This window comes from Schistocerca nitens, chromosome 1 (genome assembly GCF_023898315.1).
Source record: "Schistocerca nitens isolate TAMUIC-IGC-003100 chromosome 1, iqSchNite1.1, whole genome shotgun sequence".
NCBI classification, from domain to species: Eukaryota; Metazoa; Arthropoda; class Insecta; order Orthoptera; family Acrididae; genus Schistocerca; species Schistocerca nitens.
The window spans coordinates 633399074-633421648 of record NC_064614.1 but is presented as its reverse complement, the minus strand read 5'-3'; the positions used below and the strand labels follow the sequence as shown (position 1 = coordinate 633421648).

General features: G+C 41.6%; 1 protein-coding gene across 1 annotated transcript in view; it reads right to left on the bottom strand.

Annotated features, from left to right (window-relative positions):
- The window catches only part of LOC126257987 (polyribonucleotide nucleotidyltransferase 1, mitochondrial), a 149172-nt gene that overhangs the window by 32615 nt on the left and 93982 nt on the right, over positions 1-22575 (bottom strand). The window contains exon 6 of the mRNA XM_049955606.1: positions 3679-3866. Coding sequence (XP_049811563.1) covers positions 3679-3866 — 188 coding nt within the window. The remainder of the gene's footprint in view (positions 1-3678; positions 3867-22575) is intronic.

Genomic DNA, 22575 nt, shown 5'->3' with positions numbered 1-22575 from the left:
GGACAGAGTGGGGGATGGAGGAGGAGGAGGAGGAGGAGGAGGAGGAGGACAGAGTGGGGGATGGAGGAGGAGGAGGAGGAGATGGACAGAGTGGGGGATGGAGGAGGAGGAGGAGGAGGAGGAGGAGGAGACGGACAGAGTGGGGGATGGAGGAGGAGGAGGAGGAGGAGGAGGAGGAGGACAGAGAGTGGGTGATGGAGGAGGAGGTAGACAGAGAGTAGGTGATGGAGGAGGAGGTGGACAGAGATTGGGAGACGGAGGAGGAGGAGGAGGAGGAGGAGGAGGAGGACAGAGTGGGGGACGGAGGAGGAGGAGGAGGAGGAGGAGGACAGAGAGTGGGGATGGAGGAGGACGAAGTGGAGGTGGACAGAGAGTGGGGGATGGAGGAGGAGGAGGTGGACAGAGAGTGGGGGATGGAGAAAGAGGAAGTGGACAGAGAGTGGGGGATGGAGAAAGAGGAAGTGGACAGAGAGAGGAGGCAGTGGAGGCAGACAGATAGAGGGGACAGTGGCGGTGGACAGAGAGAGGGGGCAGTGGAGGGGGCAGTGGAGGTGGACAGAGAGAGGGGGCAGTGGAGGTGGACAGAGAGAGGGGCTGGTGTAGATGGACAGAGACAGAGGATGGTGGAGATAGACTAATAGAAGATTGGAATAAATACGTACCCCAGCAATGTTGGGTACTCAGCTACTATAAGGTAACTGGATGGATAAAAAAATCTACTCACCAAGCAGCTGCAGGAGCAAACATACATAAAAGTTAAGAAAACACACAAGCTTTCGGATCCAGAGCGATTGGTTCCTTCTGGCAGGAGGAATGAAGGGGTAGAAAGAGGGATGAAGAGAAAAAATTGGCAAGGTTTAGGAAATGGGCAGAGAGATGGAAATGCCACCCAGAGCCCTGGTTCAGGGGAGACTGACTGTTTTTCCTTCTCATTCTGTCTGGTTAGTCTCCCCTGACCCAGGGTTCTCTAGCCAACTTTTCCATAACTCAGCCCATTTTCTAAATCTTGCTAGTCTTTTTCCTTCATTCCTCTTCCTTTGCCTTCAACCTCCCATCAGAAGAAGGAGCCACTAACTCTGAAAGCTTGCACACGTCTTTATCTATCACACCTGTTTTCTCCTGCTGCCACTTGGTGAGTAGTAAATATAATGAATATTCACTAGAAGAAGCTGAAACAAAATGTAATTCAGATTTTTTTCCCCTTTTGTAATAAAAGTAGGAAGTATCTATTTGTTCATGAAATATCAAACTTAGTAAGACTAAAGGTTTCAATTTACAGGCCAATACAATTAATAAAATGGCTTATTTATGTTTTGTAACATAATATTAACTGAATTTTTCTTCACTGCTTGACAGAACATAACAACATTAAATACACACATCAAAAGAAGTTTTGCATCACGTCAGTTCTGAGAGTTCTGGAACCTGTACAGAAAATGGGAATAGGGATCAACATAAACATCATTTCTGCCCTTTTCGTTGCTCATGAAAACCACACATTGCATATTGTACCACCACACAGTGAGACCTTCAGAGGTGGTGGTCCAAATTGCTGTACACACTGGTACCTCTAATACCCAGTAGCACGTCCTCTTGCATTGATTCATGCCTGTATTCATCGTGGCATACTCTCCATAAATTCATCAAAGCACTGTTGGTCTAGGTTGTCCCACTCCTCAAGGGCGATTTGGTGTAGATCCCTCAGAGTGGTTGGTGGGTCATGTCATCCATAAACAGCCCTTTTCAATCTATCCCAAATATGTTTGATAGGGTTCATGTCTGGACAACATGCTTGCCACTCTAGTCAAGCGATATCATTATCCTGAAGGAAGTCAATCACAAGATGCGCACGATGGGAGTGCGAATTGTCATCCATGAAGATGAATACCTCGCCAATATGCTGCCGATATGGTTGCACTGTTGGTCGGAAGATGGCTTTCATGTATTGTACAGCCTTTACGGTGCCTTCAATGACCACCAGCGGCGAACGTCAGCCTCACATAATGCCACCCCAAAACAGCAGGGAACCACCTTGCTGCACTTGCTGGACAGTGTGTCTAAGGCATTCAGCTTGACCAGGTTGCCTCCAAACATGTCTCCAACGATTGTCTGGTTGAAGGCATATGCAACACTCACTGGTGAAGAGAATGTGATGCCAATCCTGAGTGGTCCATTCGGCACACTGTTGCGCCTATCTGTGCTACGCTACATGGTGTCATGGTTGCAAAGATGGACATTGGGAGCGAAGTTGCGCATCATGCAGCCTATTGCGCACAGGTCCTGTGGCTGCACGAAAAGCATTATTCAACATGGTGCCATTGTTATCAGGGTTCCTCTGAGCCATAAACCGTAGGTGTAGGTGTAGGTGTAGGTGTGTGTGTGTGTGTGTGTGTGTGTGTGTGTGTGTGTGTGTGTGTGTGTGCTCTTAAGCAACCAAACTGCTGAGGTCATCGGTCCCTAGACTTACACATTAATTAAACTAACTTAAACTAACTTATGCTAAGAACAACACACACAACCATGCATGAGGGAGGACTCGATCCTCCGGTGGGAAAGGCCGTAATCCGTAGGTAGCCATCATCCACTGCAGTAGTGGCCATTGGGCGGCCTGAGCGAGGCATGTCATCGACAGTTCCTGTCTCTGTATCTCCTCCATGTCCGAACAACACCCTTTGGTTCACTCTGAGAGGCCTGGACACTTCCCTTGTTGAGAGCCCTTCCTGGCACAAAGTAACAATGCTGATCTGATCAAACCGTGGTCTTGACTGTGTAGGCATGGTTGAACTACAGACAACACAAGCCGTGTACCTCCTTCCTGGTGGAATGACTGGAACTGATCGACTGTCGGACCCCCTCCGTGTAATAGGCACTGTTCATGCGTGGTTGTTTACATCTTTGGGCGGGTTTAGTGACATCTCTAAACAGTCAAAGAGTCTGTGTCTGTTATACAATATCCACAGTCAATGAAAGTGATTTCCCACCATTTACATTATCCTGTCATCTCCACCAGTTTGTAAGTACCCTGGAAAGTACAAAAGAGGGGCTTCATACTGTATAACAATACAGTATTGTTTATTTAAAGAACTCATCAAAACATTCAATCCGTCACAATCTTGACACTCAACATTCCAAATATTTCCTACTAAGAATAAGTACGACAGTGTTATGCAATGTTTTGTGTCGTAACAACCTTGTTGAACTATTGATTGCTTTCTATGTTTTATTCTCTGCTATGTTTTATTCTCTGCTATTGTACACATGGTTGTCAACCACTGCTACAGTTCAAGTTAATAGTGAAGAGATAAAAAGGTATCTAACTGCATTTTAACAGTGAATATCAAGAGACGAGAGAAATGTTTGCTTTACATTTGCACTCAGTAGTAAGTGTAAAATGATTTACTCTGTACAAAAGCATTGATGATCATAAGTTCATACACCTAAACACTCAGCAGATAGCTGCAGTTTAACTCTGACTTTTGACAGTATATCAAGTATCTACGCCTTTCTAAGTCTTCACATTATTTATTCACTTAAGTTACCAAGGGTAAATGTAGTCTACCTTGCTGTTATTCTTGATCTTAATCTTACAATTCACATATAAAAATCTTATTTGAAACGCTGCACATCTTTCTCATTGTAAAAAACTGAATTTTATTTAACGGATTTACATGACCATACCTCGGTTTAGACAGTGTCTCATTCATTTTGTCTATAATGCGCGACTTTGCTTCCGTGGCTGCTTGGACAGCTTCCATTACAATCTTCAGAGGAAGGCCTGGTATCTTGATGTCTGCCTGTAGTGCTGTCACACCTTTTCTAGTCCCAGCCACCTTAAAATCCATATCTCCCATATAATCTTCAATGCCCTATAAAAAGGTAAAGTAGATCTGGGCATAATAGATAAAATGACAATAAAAGCAATGGTGTTTACATCCTGCTATTTATATGAAATCATTTATGACAATCTTGCAAAGGCACCACCACACAGAGCTGTATGATAAACTTTAATGGAACATGGCCAGTTTCATGGCCTATAGCCACATCCGTACACAATACTTTTAGTCATTAAAGTACACTCCTGGAAATGGAAAAAAGAACACATTGACACCGGTGTGTCAGACCCACCATACTTGCTCCGGACACTGCGAGAGGGCTCTACAAGCAATGATCACACGCACGGCACAGCGGACACACCAGGAACCGCGGTGTTGGCCGTCGAATGGCGCTAGCTGCGCAGCATTTGTGCACCGCCGCCGTCAGTGTCAGCCAGTTTGCCGTGGCATACGGAGCTCCATCGCAGTCTTTAACACTGGTAGCATGCCGCGACAGCGTGGACGTGAACCGTATGTGCAGTTGACGGACTTTGAGCGAGGGCGTATAGTGGGCATGCGGGAGGCCGGGTGGACGTACCGCCGAATTGCTCAACACGTGGGGCGTGAGGTCTCCACAGTACATCGATGTTGTCGCCAGTGGTCGGCGGAAGGTGCACCTGGGACCGGACCGCAGCGACGCACGGATGCACGCCAAGACCGTAGGATCCTACGCAGTGCCGTAGGGGACCGCACCGCCACTTCCCAGCAAATTAGAGACACTGTTGCTCCTGGGGTATCGGCGAGGACCATTCGCAACCGTCTCCATGAAGCTGGGCTACGGTCCCGCACACCGTTAGGCCGTCTTCCGCTCACGCCCCAACATCGTGCAGCCCGCCTCCAGTGGTGTCGCGACAGGCGTGAATGGAGGGACGAATGGAGACGTGTCGTCTTCAGCGATGAGAGTCACTTCTGCCTTGGTGCCAATGATGGTCGTATGTGTGTTTGGCGCCGTGCAGGTGAGCGCCACAATCAGGACTGCATATGACCGAGGCACACAGGGCCAACACCCGGCATCATGGTGTGGGGAGCGATCTCCTACACTGGCCGTACACCACTGGTGATCGTCGAGGGGACACGGAATAGTGCACGGTACATCCAAACCGTCATCGAACCCATCGTTCTACCATTCCTAGACCGGCAAGGGAACTTGCTGTTCCAACAGGACAATGCACGTCCGCATGTATCCCGTGCCACCCAACGTGCTCTAGAAGGTGTAAGTCAACTACCCTGGCCAGCAAGATCTCCGGATCTGTCCCCCATTGAGCATGTTTGGGACTGGATGAAGCGTCGTCTCACGCGGTCTGCACATCCAGCACGAACGCTGGTCCAACTGAGGCGCCAGGTGGAAATGGCATGGCAAGCCGTTCCACAGGACTACATCCAGCATCTCTACGATCGTCTCCATGGGAGAATAGCAGCCTGCATTGCTGCGAAAGGTGGATATACACTGTACTAGTGCCGACATTGTGCATGCTCTGTTGCCTGTGTCTATGTGCCTGTGGTTCTGTCAGTGTGATCATGTGATGTATCTGACCCCAGGAATGTGTCAATAAAGTTTCCCCTTCCTGGGACAATGAATTCACGGTGTTCTTATTTCAATTTCCAGGAGTGTATTACATACACCTAAATGTATATGCCATGGGACAGATCATGTCACATTAAAAATTATCATATAGCTGTATGCAGTGTTCTTTTTGTAGGATGTATTATTACCACAGCTGTGGATGCCTGGAGCACAGAGTTGTTTGTAATTTATGGCAGTGTGTGGTTAAAATAGTAGAACACAAGACAAATTTCAAATTGAACTTTCTTATGTAACAGTTAGTCACCATATCACTGACATAACAGGAAATGAGCATAAGACTTCCATGAAAAAGTGAGGGGCATTTGTGACCCTTTCACCGATTTTAGCAGATATTGGGAGCCTTGTGCTGCTTGTTATTTTTGTCTGCAATTTTGATATTAGTTTTTACATAGTGAAGATGCTGATAGATACAACAACATGTGCAAGTATACAATAAAATGATTGATTTGGTCTGTGTTTGTATCAGCTAAGATAATTTAGGTGCACAGTATCAGACATAAATAGTATTTTGCACAAAGATGCTGAAAATCAGGAATTTATACCAGCAGTTGCCTGCATATTAATTTGGTAATGTCACAGCTTCAGTCAGCATTAGTTTCACCATTCTGAATAGTGATGGCCTTCAGTACAGGAAAAGTTTGGCAAAACTCATACTTTTTAACAGATAGACAACAGATAAATTTGCAAGCTTAAAAGAAGAAAAAAATGAAAGAACAAAGCAAACTTGTTGAAACATGTTCGACTGCATTTTTCATATCTATTATACACTGAAGCACCAAAGAAACTGGTATAGGCATGCGTATTCAAATACAGAGATATGTAAACAGGTAGAATATGGTGCTGCTGTCAGCAAAGCCTATATAAGATAACAAGTGTCTCGTGCAATTGTTAGATAGGTTACTGCTGCTACAATGGAAGGTTATCAAAATTTAAGTGAGTTTGAATGTGGTGTTATAGTTGGCACATGAGCGATAGAACACAGAACCTCCAAGGTAGTGATGAAGTGGGGATTTTTCTGTATAAGCATTTCACGAGTGTACCGTGACTATCAGGAATCCAGTAAAACATCAAACCTCCGACGTCGCTGTGGTCGGAGAAAGATCCCGCACAAAAGGAACCAACAACAACTGACGAGAATCGTTCAGCGTGACAAAAGTGCAATCCTTCCACACATTGCTGTAGATTTCAATGCTGGGCCATCAACAAGTGTAAACGTGCGAACCATTACACATCACTGATATCGACTTTTGGAGCCGAAGGCCCACTCATGTATCCTTGATGACCTTCTTCTTCTTCTTCTTCAACACTACAGCCCTTGGCTTCCTCAACAACCTTCCTCCATATCTCTCTGTTCTCAGCTTTTTTCTTCCATCCATGGATCCCCATCTTAGCAAGGTCAGACAGCACATTGTCCACCCATCTATGTCTTGGTCTACCATTCCTTCTGGTGGAATATATCCTGGCATTCATGATTCTTTTGGGCATCCTGTCCTAACCAACATATTCTTTGAGATTTGATAACTTTCACTATATGTTTCCCTTGTATAAGCTCCTGTATTTCATGGTTGTGTCTCACTCTCCAACCTTCTGCCTCTCTCACAGGCCCATAGATTTTTCGTAAGATTTTTCTTTCTGATGCCCTTAGACTGTTACTGTCTGCCTCTGTCACTGTCCACACTTCTGATCCATATGGGGCAACAGTCACACAAGTGAATAGTATACAATCAGTTTAATTGTTGTTGTAATTAGAGAGTTCTTGAATGTCTTTAGGTTTGCATAATAGGCCTTGTTTTCTGCTAATATCCTTTCTTTAATACATTTTCTCATACTATTATCATTGGTTAGGAGGACACCTAAATAATGGAAGCATCTAACAGCTTTGAAGCATTTATCAGAGATCTTCAGGTCCTCTGGTGTTCTTCTAGCTTCAGTATTGGACATAACCATATATGTTGTCTTGCTTCCATTTACAGTAAGTCCAATTCTTGTTCCTTCTGCTTCCATTTGTCCATATATTTCTTTAAGCGATGTTACATCCCTTTCCACGGTGGCAATATCATCTACATATGCACATATCTGGCTGGACTTCATCATTATTGTTCCTCTTTTATCTACTTTTTGTATGATACTATGCAGTGCTAAGTTAAACATTGCTGCAGAGAGGCCATCACCTTGTTACACTCCATCCTCAAAGTCAAACTGCCTGGTCATTCTGTTATTTACTTTTACTTTTGTATCCTTTATTGTTAGCTCGACTGACCTTCTCAGTTCATCACAGATGTCCAGTTCTTTCAGCCCTTAACACAATGCTGGTCTATTAATACTATCAAAAGCTTGTTTAAGGTCAATGAACAGGAAGTGGAGATCTATACCATATTCATAAAAATTTTCCATTATTTGTCTAACAACAAACAACTGGTCCGATGTACCTCTGTTTGATCGGAATCCACATTGGTATTCTCTGAGTATCTTTTCCGTGCACTTCTTTATTCTTTTGTTCAGCACTCCAGAGAAAATCTTATATATTGTATTCAGTAGGGTTATGCCTCTATAGTTTTCACGATTGAGCTTTTCTCCTTTCTCATATATTGGGCAAATTATTCCAGTATTCCACTCCTCCGGCATGCTTTCATTTACCCATATGTTATTTATTAGTTTAAATATTTCATGTCCTAGAGGTTGCCCCCCTGATTTTATTAGTTCTGACATGATCCCATCTCCACCAGGTGCACGGTTATTTTTTAGTTTATTTATCACTGTTTCCACTTCCAGCAGGGTTGGATTTTGTGCCTCATCCCTTTCAATTTTTCTTGCCTCTGTTTTCTCTTCCTGTATCTGTGTACCTCTTGCAGCTTGACCTGAGTTTTTGTTGAGCATATCTTCAAAGAGATTTAGGAACCAGGTTTTAAACTGTAAGACATTTCCAGGAGCAGATGTGGACTCTGACCACAATCTATTGGTTATGAACTGTAGATTAAAACTGAAGAAACTGCAAAAAGGTGGGAATTTAAGGAGATGGGACCTGGATAAACTGACTAAACCAGAGGTTGTACAGAGTTTCAGGGAGAGCATAAGGGAACAACTGACAGGAATGGAGGAAAGAAATACAGTAGAAGAAGAATGGGTAGCTCTGAGGGATGAAGTAGTGAAGGCAGCAGAGGATCAAGTAGGTAAAAAGACGAGGGCTATTAGAAATCCTTGGGTAACGGAAGAAATATTGAATTTAATTGAAGACAGGAGAAAATATAAAAATGCAGTAAATGAAGCAGGCAAAAAGGAATACAAACGTCTCAAAAATGAGATCGACAGGAAGTGCAAAATGGCTAAGCAGGGATGGCTAGAGGACAAATGTAAGGATGTAGAGGCTTATCTCACTAGGGGTAAGATAGACACTGCCTATAGGAAAATTAAATAGACCTTTGGAGAAAAGAGAATTACTTGTATGAATGTCAAGAGCTCAGATGGAAACCCAGTTCTAAACAAAGAAGGGAAAGCAGAAAGGTGGAAGGAGTATATAGAGGGTCTATACAAGGGCGATGTACTTGAGGACAATATTATGGAAATGGAAGAGGATGTAGATGAAGATGGAATGGGAGATACGATACTGCATGAAGAGTTTGACAGAGCACTGAAAGACCTGAGTCGAAACAAGGCCCCGGGAGTAGACAACATTCCATTAGAACTACTGATGGCCTTGGGAGAGCCAGTCATGACAAAACTCTACCATCTGGTGAGCAAGATGTATGAGACAGGCGAAATACCCTCAGACTTCAAGAAGAATATAATAATTCCAATCCCAAAGAAAGCAGGTGTTGACAGATGTGAAAATTACCGAACTATCTGTTTAATAAGTCACAGCTTCAAAATACTAACGTGAATTCTTTACAGACAAATGGAAAAACTGGTAAAAGCTGACCTCGGGGAAGATCAGTTTGGATTCCGTAGAAATATTGGAACACATGAGGCAATACTGACCCTACAATTTATCTTAGAAGAAACATTAAGCAAAGGCAAACCTATGTTTCTAGCATTTGTAGACTTAGAGAAAGCTTTTGACAATGTCGACTGGAATACTGTCTTTCAAATTCTAAAGATGGCAGGGGTAAAATACAGGGAGCGAAAGGCTATTTACAATTTGTACAGAAAGCAGATGGCAGTTATAAGAGTCGAGGGGCATGAAAGGAAAGCAGTGGTTGGGAAGGGAGTGAGATAGGGTTGTAGCCTATCCCTGATGTTATTCAATCTGTATATGGAGCAAGCAGTAAAGGAAACAAATGAAAAATTCGGTGTAGGTATTAAAATCTATGGAGAAGAAATAAAAACTTTGAAGTTCGCCGATGACATTGTAATTCTGTCAGAGACAGCAAAGGACCTGGAAGAGCAGCTGAACGGAATGGACAGTGTCTTCAAAGGAGGATATAAGATGAACACAAACAAAAGCAAAACGAGGATAATGGAATGTAGTCAAATTAAGTCAGGTGGTGCTGAGGGAATTAGATTAGGAAGTGAGACACTTAAAGTAGTAAAGGAGTTTTGCTATTTGGGGAGCAAAATAACTGATGATGGTCGAAGTAGAGGGGATATAAAATGTAGACTGGCAATGGCAAGGACAGTGTTTCTGAAGAAGAGAAATTTGTTAATATCGAGTATAGATTTAAGTGTCAGGAAGTCGTTTCTGAAAGTATTTGTATGGAGTGTAGCCATGTCTGGAAGTGAAACATGGACGATAAATAGTTTGGACAAGAAGAGAATAGACGCTTTCGAAATGTGGTGCTACAGAAGAGTGCTGAAGATTAGATGGGTAGATCACATAACTAATGAGGAGGTACTGAAGAGAATTGGGGAGAAGAGGAGTTTGTGGCGCAACTTGACAAGAAGAAGAGTCTGGTTGGTAAGACATGTTCTGAGGTATCAAGGGCAGCATGGAGGGTAAAAATCGTAGAGGGAGACCAAGAGATGAATACACTAGGCAGATTCAAAAGGATGTAGGTTGCAGTAGGTACTGGGAGATGAAGCTTGCACAGGATAGAGTAGCATGGAGAGCTGCATCAAACCAGTCTCAGGACTGAAGACCACAACCACAACCACAACAACAACAACAACAACAACAACATCTTCAAAGTATTCTGCCCGCCTCTGCAATATTTCTTGTTCATCTCTTATTATCTCACTGTTTTTGTTTTTGCATTCATTTTGTTTGGGTTGAAAATTTTTTCTCGTCTTTCCCAAGGCATGATAGAATTTCTTCATTTCATTCTATTTCTTTAATTCTTCTATCTCTTTAAACTTTGATTTCAGCCATTCCTTTTTCTTTTTCTTCAATATTCTTTGGGCACTGGAGCATAATTCTTTGTACACCTCCACATTTCTTCTTGTTTTTTCTGCATCATTCTAAGTCTTGCTGCATTTTTACGTTCTATTGCTAGCCTGCATTCATCATCAAACCACTCATTTCGTGCATTTCTTCACACCCCAGCTATGTCTTCTGCTGTCTCTATCAGCGCTTTCTGAATCGTAGTCCATCTCTCTTGAATTCCAATTGTTTCCTCACTGAGAGTCAGTGCATCCCTAATTTTTGCTTGGTATGCTTTCAAAACTTCTGGGTCATTCAGTTTTTCTGTGTCCCAGTTTGTATTTTTCTCCATTCCAGGTTTAGGTGTTACAGATAGTTTCTCTCTCACTACAGCTTTTACAGCATAGTGATCTGAGTCACAGTTAGGGCCCCTGCAGCTCCTCATATCAATAACTGATGTGGCATGCCTCGCCTTTACTAACACATGGTCTATTTGATTGACTGCTCCACTTACATTTGATTCCATGTTCCGAGATGTATTATTTTATGTGGGAAACATGTGCTCCTGATGATTAGTTTATTTCTAGCAGCAAACTGACATAACATTTCTCCATTCTCATTACTTTCTTCATGTAATGCATATCTCCCAGATACTCTTCCATATTCGCTTTGCCCAACCCGTGCATTAAAATCTCCCATAACTAAGAACAGATCATACTTCTGTACTTTACTGCATGCCCTTTCTAGATCTTCACAGAACTTTTCCTTTGTCTCTTCTTCTGCTTCCTCTGTTGAAGTGTATGCTGTTATCATCGTTATATTTCTGTATTTCTCGTTATATTTCTGTATTTCCGTTTCATTCTCAGTCTGCTAAGTCTTTCATTTGTGTGTTCAAATTCCAAAACACTTTTCCAAACTCCTTTGTTATTATGAATCCCGTTCCGGCTTGTCCTGTTCTTCTGCCTGATCCACTATACAGCAGAGAATACTGGGGCATATCTATCTGTCCTTGTCCTTGCCATCTTATTTCTTGTAGTGCTACACAATGTTGTACTTGAAATTCATGATCTCATCAGCTATTTCTGTCATTTTTCCAGGTTTGAACATTGTTCATACATTCCATGTTACTATTGCCAAATCTTTTGTCCTTTTTCTTTTCCAAGGTTGTGTTTTTTGTGTCTCATTAATCATCCAAAGCTCTTGTTGAGGTTCCGTAATATTTCATTTTTACGGTGTGGGGTTACTGGCCCCACACCCAACCCCCTTCTTGGAGGACCTGGATTTCTTTAGGGCTTACTCCCCTAGGGAGGTTGGCTTCCTTACGCCTCCAGAGCCCCCCGCCCTATGTTGTGGGACACTTCGTCTGGCTCCTCAGTCGAGACCAGTCCAGCTTAGGTGACCCGGCCGGTAGCTATGTTACCGCTGGCATAGCTCTCGACTTCATCGAGGCATGCAAACCCTCCCACCTGGCACTGAAGGTGCATATGATAAGGCGGTGTCCCGTGGGAAGGATCCCTGATGACTGCACGACACACAGCTTTATGCCTTGCCTGGGCCCGTCAACATTAACATTGGACTGTTGATGACTGGAAACATGTTGCCTGGTCGGACAAGTCTTGTTTTGAATTGTATTGAGCAGATGGATGTGTACAGGTATGGAGACAATCTCATGAATCTATGGACCCTGCATGTCAGCAGGAGACTGTTCAAGCTGGTGGAGGCTCTGTAATGTCAGGTGGCATATGCAGTTCTTATATGGGATCTCTGATATGTCTAGAGACGACTCTGACAGGTGCCATGTACATAAGCATCCTGTCTGATCACCTGCATCCATTCATGTCCATTGTGCATTCCAATAGACTTGGCCAATTTCAGCAGGACAATGTAACACCTACATGTCCAGAATTGGTACAGAGTGGCTCCAGAAACATTCTTATGAGTTTAAACACTTCACCAAACTCACGAGACATGAACACTGTTGAGCATATCTGGGATGCCTTGCCACTGTTGAGCATATCTGGGATGCCGTGCAACATGCTGTTCTGAAGAGATCTCCACCCCCTCATACTCTTACGGATTTATCGACAGCCCTGCAAGATTTGTGGTGTCAATTCCCTCCAGCATACTTCAGACATTAGCTGAGTTCATGCGACATCGTGTTGCGGCACTTCTGCATGCTCACAGGGGCTCTACATGATATTACGCAGGTGTACCAGTTTTCTAAGGAATATATTTTTAAAATTTTATGATTACTACTGAAGTTTTGTAACAAAAAGTAAAGGAAAAACTGTATCATTTTGTCAAACTGAAATGCGTTGCTGACTTGTCTTCAGAAAGATTTGTGATGCAGTTGATGGTATTCCACAAAATTTGCAAGATCTGAACAGCTGACTCATACGAGATGGATAGAAATTTAACATGACTTGGTCTGTACAAACATCATATAGCTTATAGAACTGTTCAGTGTTTATCTTCAGATGCATCAGTGAATGCTTCATTTTTGTTTTTAAGATCTTAAAAACTAGGTTCAAAGTGTGCCTTACCGATGACAAACGCCCTTTCCCTTCGCCAACTTACATTGTCCCAAACATGGATTATACACAGGGTCAGGAAAATTTCACAAAACCAGTAATGCAAGAAATTATGTGGAATTAGCAGTTTTAACGAAATAAGTGATTTTCACAGGACATGGTAAAATTTGTAATTTTGCCACATAACATTATCATAAACCAGAGGACAGCAGTTTACTCATATTTGTAACTGAATGTTATTGAATGTTAAAATTGCATTTTGACATTTAATTCCCTCAAGGCTGATATTTGTGTATAATCTGAAACTAATAGTTTATTTCCTGCATAACAAACTTTGATGTGACAAAGGAAATGGCACAGAAATCAGCAAAAATAACACAGGATTTGGCAAAACACACTGACACAAAATTTGACAGAAAAAGGCAAATTTGGCAGGATAAAGAACATCACATTAGGCAAAAAGCAACAAAAAATTGAAGAAGAGGCCGAAAACCAACAAATTTGGCAAAAAAATGCAGTGAATTTGGAAAAAAGGCACTAAATTTGGATAAAAGTGTCACTAAATTTCGAAAAAAGTCACTTGGCAAAAAAATTACACTAAATTTGGCAAAAAATGACTAAATTTGGAAAAAGATAACACCGAATTATACAAAACATAACGCCAAGTTGTGCAAGAGTTAATACCGAATTTCGTAAAAGATAGCAAAGAATTATGCAAAAAATAACACTGAATTTTTTTGGGGGGGGGGGGGGGGGGGGCGGGGGGGGAAGGGGGGGGGGGAGAGAGAGAGAGAGAGAGAGAGAGAGAGAGAGAGAGAGAGAGAGAGAGTGTACACCAAATCCAGCAAAAAAATAAAGACACCAAATCTGGCAGAAAAATAAAAGCACTGAATCGGGCAAAAAAAAAAAAAAAAAACGATGACACTGAATATGGCAAAAATAGGGTTCGGAGTGTGGTAAAAAATGATGAAACCAATTGGCGGAAAAAATAACCACACCAAATTTGGGAAAAAATAACACCACCAAATGCTGCAAAAATAACACTAAATTTCGTCATAAAATAAAACAATTTTTCCCTGTGTCTAATTACATATAATGTGACCAATTGTTATTTCATCCCGCCCTGCTCTATTAAAGGCATTTATCTTCAGCCAGTCCTAAAGGACATGTGTAAATGCATTAACATTTAAGACTTTTTTCATCAAAATGAGTCAATAGAGAAACTGACCTAATAAAATTGTTGAGTTTAAAGTTTGGACATTGTGTCAGACATATTCAGCTGGCTATCTGCTATTAGAATACTGGGCATTTAAGAAAACATGTTACAACACAGTGTACCGTAGCAAGAGGTAATGTATCACTAGCCAGTCCACAGTGTCATTCTGCTACACCTGTCTGTAGTGTGCACTAAACAGTACATGTTGAAAGTTTAACAATGATTTTCATCTTAGTGAACATACGACAATGGTGCATAAATCGAGCACATCTAGTATTACATTAATAAGTACACTAGTGGAATAATTCCCATTTATAAGTTTTTTAAAAGAGTCTGAAGCCGAAAAAGTGATCTCAGCGGAGCATATCCTAGTGTTGCCAGGTGCCACCAGAGAGAATAGATGGAGTGCATGGTGGTAGAATGAGACAGAGTACATTGGTGAGGCCAGTCTTTTATGGTAGTTGAGAAGGATGTTTTGACAGTAAATTAGTAAACTACCATAAAAGATGCTACAGCAGGGCTACAGAGGTTAGTGACAGAACAATTAACTGAAAGTATACAAGACTCTCTTTGCATTTACATACTAAACACAAGCACCACTGGTAACAACAATGGATAAATGACATAACTTAAAATGGCGAAAGTAATGCTTTCACTGTTATGTGGATCATCAGCGAAAAAAAATACCAAAGAATGATGAGCCACAGTACAAGATATGGTACTCAGATGGTTACATGTGTACATATCAGAAGCCCATGAAATTTTATTTACCTAAGAGTTTTGTAGTGAGAATGAAATTTAGTTCAAGTGATGTCTTGATCCAGTGCTTTTCTTCTGGTTTGAACTTAGAAGTATAATTTTTGCTGTCAAAATGAACACAGATGGTTTTGAAAATCTTTTAGACAAAAGCAACTTGACAGAGTTCCTGGTCACAGAGCAACGATTGGAGCATCATGGCTTGAAGAAATACAGGTGGATTTGCTAGTCTGGTCTGCACACTTGACTAATTCCACCAATCTGGCATAAACTAGAGCAGGTCTATTCACCAATCTACACATGTGAACTGCCACATCGCGTACAATGGTGGGAGAAGGGAGGGGGGGGGGGGGGCATGCGAACAAGGTCAACAAGACTATTCTGTGCTGCTTATGATAGTTCTATGGAGATGTATCGCTACAGGGTGACTAATTAATGCCTTTTGTGGCAAATTAACATTCTAACAGTGTTGCACTGATGAAAAACGACAATAAAATCAAGCTTCCATTTATTTCAATTGATGGTGCAGCTAAGAATGATTTCTTACAATTGATGCAGCCTTATGAAGAATGTTATTTTCGTAAAAAATTTAAATTGACACCAATTTATATTTCGTGACTCTTTTATTCACACATTAAATATAAAAAATTAAATATAAAAATAATGGCTGTAAATGAATACTACTTATTTTGCTATCACTAAAGCATCAATGCCTGATACTACTTTGTGGGCACTGATAATTCAAAGATAAACTTTTACGTTGAAGTCTGTCAGTGAGCTTCTGTGAATAGGTTTTGTTCATTTCATTGTGTAAAAAAAGTTCCTTGCACAAGGACATAGTTCCGAACATCAACACAATCATAGCTGCACATCTGCCAAATCACAGTAATTTAAATTGAGGAACACGAGTATTAAATATATGAAACTCATTTTATTATGAAACTTACCACGCCACTGACTGTCACAATACAGGTTTGAAAGTTCTAACCGTAGCCGGGCATCCTGCACTGACATCTTGTAAATTTATGTTGCTGTGTTTCTCCATTGCTTCAAAGTTTTGGTCATCATGCTCTTTTCCTCAATTTAAAATGAGCGACTCTCCACTTTAAGCACTGTGCTGTAATTAAATGTACTTGTGTCAAGACTATGGGGGACCTAATACATAATCATTCCTCTAAAGACAGTGTACAGTTCGTACTTTTCCCACATCTACATTTACATACATGCACACAAGCCACCATACAGTGCATGGCAGAGGGGACCCTATACCACAACTAATCATTTTCTTTCCTGTTCCACTAAAAAATAGAGCAAGGGAAAAACGACTATCTCTCTAAACTTATCTTTGTAGTTCTTACATGAAACTTACATTGATGGTACCAGAATTGTTCTCCAGTCAGCGACAAACGTCGGTTCTCTAAATTTTCTCATTAGTACTCCTCGAAAAGAACATTGCCTTCCCTCCAGCGATTCCCAGTTGAATTCTCAAAGCATCTCCATAATACATGAATGTTGTTCGAACCAACTGGCAACAAATCTAGCAGGCGGCCTCTGAATTGCTTTGATGTCTTCCTTTAATCTGACCCAGTGCAGATCCAAAACTCTCTAACAATACTCAACAATGAGTTACACTAGTGTCCTATACGTGGCCTCCTTTACAGATGAACCAGTTTTCTAAAATTCTCCCAATAACTTCCCCCATGAACCATGGACCTTGCCGTTGGTGGGGAGGCTTGCGTGCCTCAGCGATATAGATGGCCGTACCGTAGGTGCAACCACAACAGAGGGGTATCTGTTGAGAGGCCAGACAAACATGTGGTTCCTGAAGAGGGGCAGCAGCCTTTTCAGTAGTTGCAGGGGCAACAGTCTGGATGATTGACTGATTTGGCCTTGTAACATTAACCAAAACGGCCTTGCTGTGCTGGTACTGCGAACGGCTGAAAGCAAGGGGAAACTACAGCCGTAATTTTTCCCGAGGACATGCAGCTTTACTGTATGATTAAATGATGATGGCGTCCTCTTGGGTAAAATATTCCGGAGGTAAAATAGTCCCCCATTCGGATCTCCGGGCGGGGACTACTCAAGAGGACGTCGTTATCAGGAGAAAGAAAACTGGCATTCTACGGATCGGAGCGTGGAATGTCAGATTCCTTAATCGGGCAGGTAGGTTAGAAAATTTAAAAAGGGAAATGGATAGGTTAAAGTTAGATATAGTGGGAATTAGTGAAGTTCGGTGGCAGGAGGAACAAGACTTTTGGTCAGGTGATTACAGGTTTATAAATACAAAATCAAATAGGGGTAATGCAGGAGTAGGTTTAATAATGAATAAAAAAATAGGAGTCCGGGTTAGCTACTACAAACAGCATAGTGAACGCATTATTGTGGCCAAGATAGACACAAAGCCCATGCCTACTACAGTAGTACAAGTTTATATGCCAACTAGCTCTGCAGATGATGAAGAAATTGATGAAATGTATGACGAGATAAAAGAAATTATTCAGGTAGTGAAGGGAGACGAAAATTTAATAGTCATGGGTGACTGGAATTCGTCAGTAGGAAAAGGGAGAGAAGGAAACATAGTAGGTGAATATGGATTGGGGGGAAGAAATGAAAGAGGAAGCCGCCTTGTAGAATTTTGCACAGAGCATAACTTAATCATAGCTAACACTTGGTTCAAGAATCATAAAAGAAGGTTGTATACCTGGAAGAATCCTGGAGATACTAATAGGTATCAGATAGATTATATAATGGTAAGACAGAGATTTAGGAACCAGGTTTTAAATTGTAAGACATTTCCAGGGGCAGATGTGGATTCTGACCACAATCTATTGGTTATGAACTGCAGATTGAAACTGAAGAAACTGCAAAAAGGTGGGAATTTAAGGAGATGGGACCTGGAAAACTGAAAGAACCAGAGGTTGTAGAGAGTTTCAGGGAGAGCATAAGGGAACAATTGACAGGAATGGGGGAAAGAAATACAGTAGAAGAAGAATGCGTAGCTCTGAGGGATGAAGTAGTGAAGGCAGCAGAGGATCAAGTAGGTAAAAAGACGAGGGCTAATAGAAATCCTTGGGTAACAGAAGAAATATTGAATTTAATTGATGAAACGAGAAAATATAAAAATGCAGTGAATGAAGCAGGCAAAAGGAAATACAAACGTCTCAAAAATGAGATCGACAGAAAGTGCAAAATGGCTAAGCAGGGATGGCTAGAGGACAAATGTAAGGATGTAGAGGCTTGTCTCACTAGGGGTAAGATAGATACTGCCTACAGGAAAATTAAAGAGACCTTTGGAGAGAAGAGAACCACTTGTATGAATATCAAGAGCTCAGATGGCAACCCAGTTCTAAGCAAAGAAGGGAAGGCAGAAAGGTGGAAGGAGTATATAGAGGGTTTATACAAGGGCAATGTACTTGAGGACAATATTATGGAAATGGAAGAGGATGTAGATGAAGATGAAATGGGAGATAAGATACTGCGTGAAGAGTTTGACAGAGCACTGAAAGACCTGAGTCGAAACAAGGCCCCGGGAGTAGACAACATTCCATTAGAACTACTGATGGCCTTGGGAGAGCCAGTCATGACAAAACTCTACCATCTGGTGAGCAAGATGTATGAGACAGGCGAAATACCCTCAGACTTCAAGAAGAATATAATAATTCCAATCCCAAAGAAAGCAGGTGTTGACAGATGTGAAAATTACCGAACTATCAGTTTAATAAGTCACAGCTGCAAAATACTAACGCGAATTCTTTACAGACGAATGGAAAAACTGGTAGAAGCGGACCTCGGGGAAGATCAGTTTGGATTCCGTAGAAATGTTGGAACACGTGAGGCAATACTAACCTTACGACTTATCTTAGAAGAAAGATTAAGAAAAGGCAAACCTACGTTTCTAGCATTTGTAGACTTAGAGAAAGCTTTTGACAATGTTGACTGGAATACTCTCTTTCAAATTCTGAAGGTGGCAGGGGTAAAATACAGGGAGCGAAAGGCTATTTACAATTTGTACAGAAACCAGGTGGCAGTTATAAGAGTCGAGGGGCATGAAAGGGAAGCAGTGGTTGGGAAAGGAGTGAGACAGGGTTGTAGCCTCTCCCCGATGTTATTCAATCTGTATATTGAGCAAGCAGTAAAGGAAACAAAAGAAAAATTTGGAGTAGGTATTAAAATTCATGGAGAAGAAGTAAAAACTTTGAGGTTCGCCGATGACATTGTAATTGTGTCAGAGACAGCAAAGGACTTGGAAGAGCAATTGAACGGAATGGACAGTGTCTTGAAAGGAGGATATAAGATGAACATCAACAAAAGCAAAACGAGGATAATGGAATGTAGTCAAATTAAATCGGGTGATGCTGAGGGGATTAGATTAGGAAATGAAACACTTAAAGTAGTAAAGGAGTTTTGCTATTTGGGGAGTAAAATAACTGATGATGGTCGAAGTAGAGAGGATATAAAATGTAGACTGGCAATGGCAAGGAAATCGTTTCTGAAGAAGAGAAATTTGTTAACATCGAGTATAGATTTAAGTGTCAGGAAGTCGTTTCTGAAAGTATTTGTATGGAGTGTAGCCATGTATGGAAGTGAAACATGGACGATAACCAGTTTGGACAAGAAGAGAATAGAAGCTTTCGAAATGTGGTGCTACAGAAGAATGCTGAAGATAAGGTGGGTAGATCACGTAACTAATGAGGAGGTATTGAATAGGATTGGGGAGAAGAGAAGTTTGTGGCATAACTTGACTAGAAGAAGGGATCGGTTGGTAGGACATGTTTTGAGGCATCAAGGGATCACAAATTTAGAATTGGAGGGCAGCGTGGAGGGTAAAAATTGTAAAGGGAGACCAAGAGATCAATACACTAAGCAGATTGAGAAGGATGTAGGTTGCAGTAGGTACTGGGAGATGAAGAAGCTTGCACAGGATAGAGTAGCATGGAGAGCTGCATCTAACCAGTCTCAGGACTGAAGACCACAACAACAACAACAACAAACTGAAGTCAACTATTCACCTTCCCTACTACAATACTTACATGCTCAATCCATTTCACAATGCTTTGCAATGTTATACCTAGATATTTAATGAACATACTATGTCAAGCAGCCCATTACTAAGGCTGAATCAAAAATTATATGTTTGTTTTTCCTACTCATCTTCATTAACTAACATTTTTTCTAGATTTAGAGCTATCTGCCATTAATCACACCAACTACAAATTTTGTCTAAGTCATCTTGTACCCTCTCACTGTCATTCAAATGCAATACCTTTCCATACACCACAGCATCATCAACAAACAGCCACAGACTGCTGCTTACCCTGTCTACAGAAAACAACAGCAGTCCTATCACACTTCCCTTGGGCACTCCTGACAGTACCTTGTCTCTGATGAATTACATAATGACATCTGGCTGCCTCATTTTACTGTGACCACTCATTTGCCAGGTGGCAAGTGAGTGCAAGTGCTCCTATTCACACTTGCCTACCTGCTTCATGACAGATCTGAACCAGATAACTAAGACTAATTTACCATTAACCTAGCAACATCTATTTACCACAATTCAGAAGAATGGAAAAGACCACATCTTCAGTGAATCTGAACTGAAAGGAAAGTCTTCACTGAAGATAAAATGCTAAAACACTAGCAAAGCAAGCCCATGCAATATTATTTACATGGCTTTTATCTTTTAAATGAACAGCAATATTGATTCAAAAACTTTTGTTTGCAACATGCATAAAAATTATGATACAAAAATTAATGACGCATCACTATGTAGACAAAATATTCTCATAAAAATGCAGTCTTTTGAAATAAAAAACTTACTTTCTCTACAGCAAAGTAAAGCTGGCACCAACCTGAAGATTTTTATGAACACAGAAGTGCTTTGAACTGAGCCTGATCCTGTTGGAAGTGACAGGACTTCGCCTTCCTCTGACCGTTGGACTGACTGACCCTTCCAGTTATAGGGGATAGGGGGACCTACATTTTAATGTGGATTCTGGACAATGGTGCAACTCAGACTTCGTATAGATGACTGCTTTGCTTTATTACCCAGAGTAATGAGACTAATGCAGCAAATATAATTTTGTTTTTGCTTTGCTGCTGTAAACTAAACTCTTTGATCATACTTGATCTGGTGACAGTTATCTTTTGCAATCATAACACCTACATACTCAAGCTTATTTCTCTATAAAAAATTGTGTATTGAAACTGTTAGTTGAAATGGAATATGTTATTGTACCAAGAGTAAAGCTTGGCAAATATAAATGCTGTAAAACTTGACATGGGAGGCCAACTAACGTCAGAATGAAATGCAAATTGCTGTTGTCGTTTAGAGCAGAGTGCGCAGCTTGTTGTAAAGAAAAGTCTCTCGCCAGCTGCTAAACAATATGGTCATGTAAGTACACACTTACTTCCTGTACTGTGATGAAACAAAGGCTCACTATATGTTACAACAGGTTATTTTTTCATTTTATCTATCTCTCAAAGAGATCCCAGCCAGTGTGTGCAGTGTGTTATTTCCACTTCAGATGACAATGAATTTCAATTACTTGATTGAAGATATCATCAACCTATGCTGCATCAATGTTATGAAGCTGGTATTGCTTTGACCATGCTCTGCAAACTAAATGCTGACAAACTGTAAAGACCGGAGTAGTGCTGTCATAGTTGCCCAACAGCCCTGTCTGGTACCCTGGTTCTTTTATGGCTTAAGAGAGAGAAGCACTGCTATTTCTTAGGAGAGAGGAGCACTGCCATTTCAGAAACAATAGCAGGCGAGTTTGTATAAATGCTACTCATTTTAGACAAGCGGCTTTCAGTCATTACCAGCAGCCAGCAGCAAGGGGAAGAATATACCAGGCTACAAAATGGATCTTCAAAGCTGCCACCGACAGATGCTGTCTCCACTAGCTACGGGCCTGCTGTCCATACGAGGTCTGAATGCTGCTGACTTGGACCTTCCAGCCAGTGTGACACCTCCTGGCTAACTTCCATCTGCTACTGGTTGCCTACTTTTGGGAAACACGATTCGTACCTGAGCCATCTACCTGCCCAGTCACCATTGCCTGTGATTTTGCTGTTCTTCATCACCCTATGTGACCAAATTCTGTTGCTAATCGATGCCCTATGTGGGCACGTCACTTTTGTGAGCTGCTGGCATATGCGTTGGGGTTCTCAGTTTAATTCTGCATGCTCCAATGCATCTTGCACTGAGCTGTTTATTCACACCAACAGCGCAGCTGCCTACTGTGGCTGCCACATACCTCCCTGCTTCATGGCCTGGGTCAGTGCAGCACTGTGAGAGTGCTGACCACACCACTTGC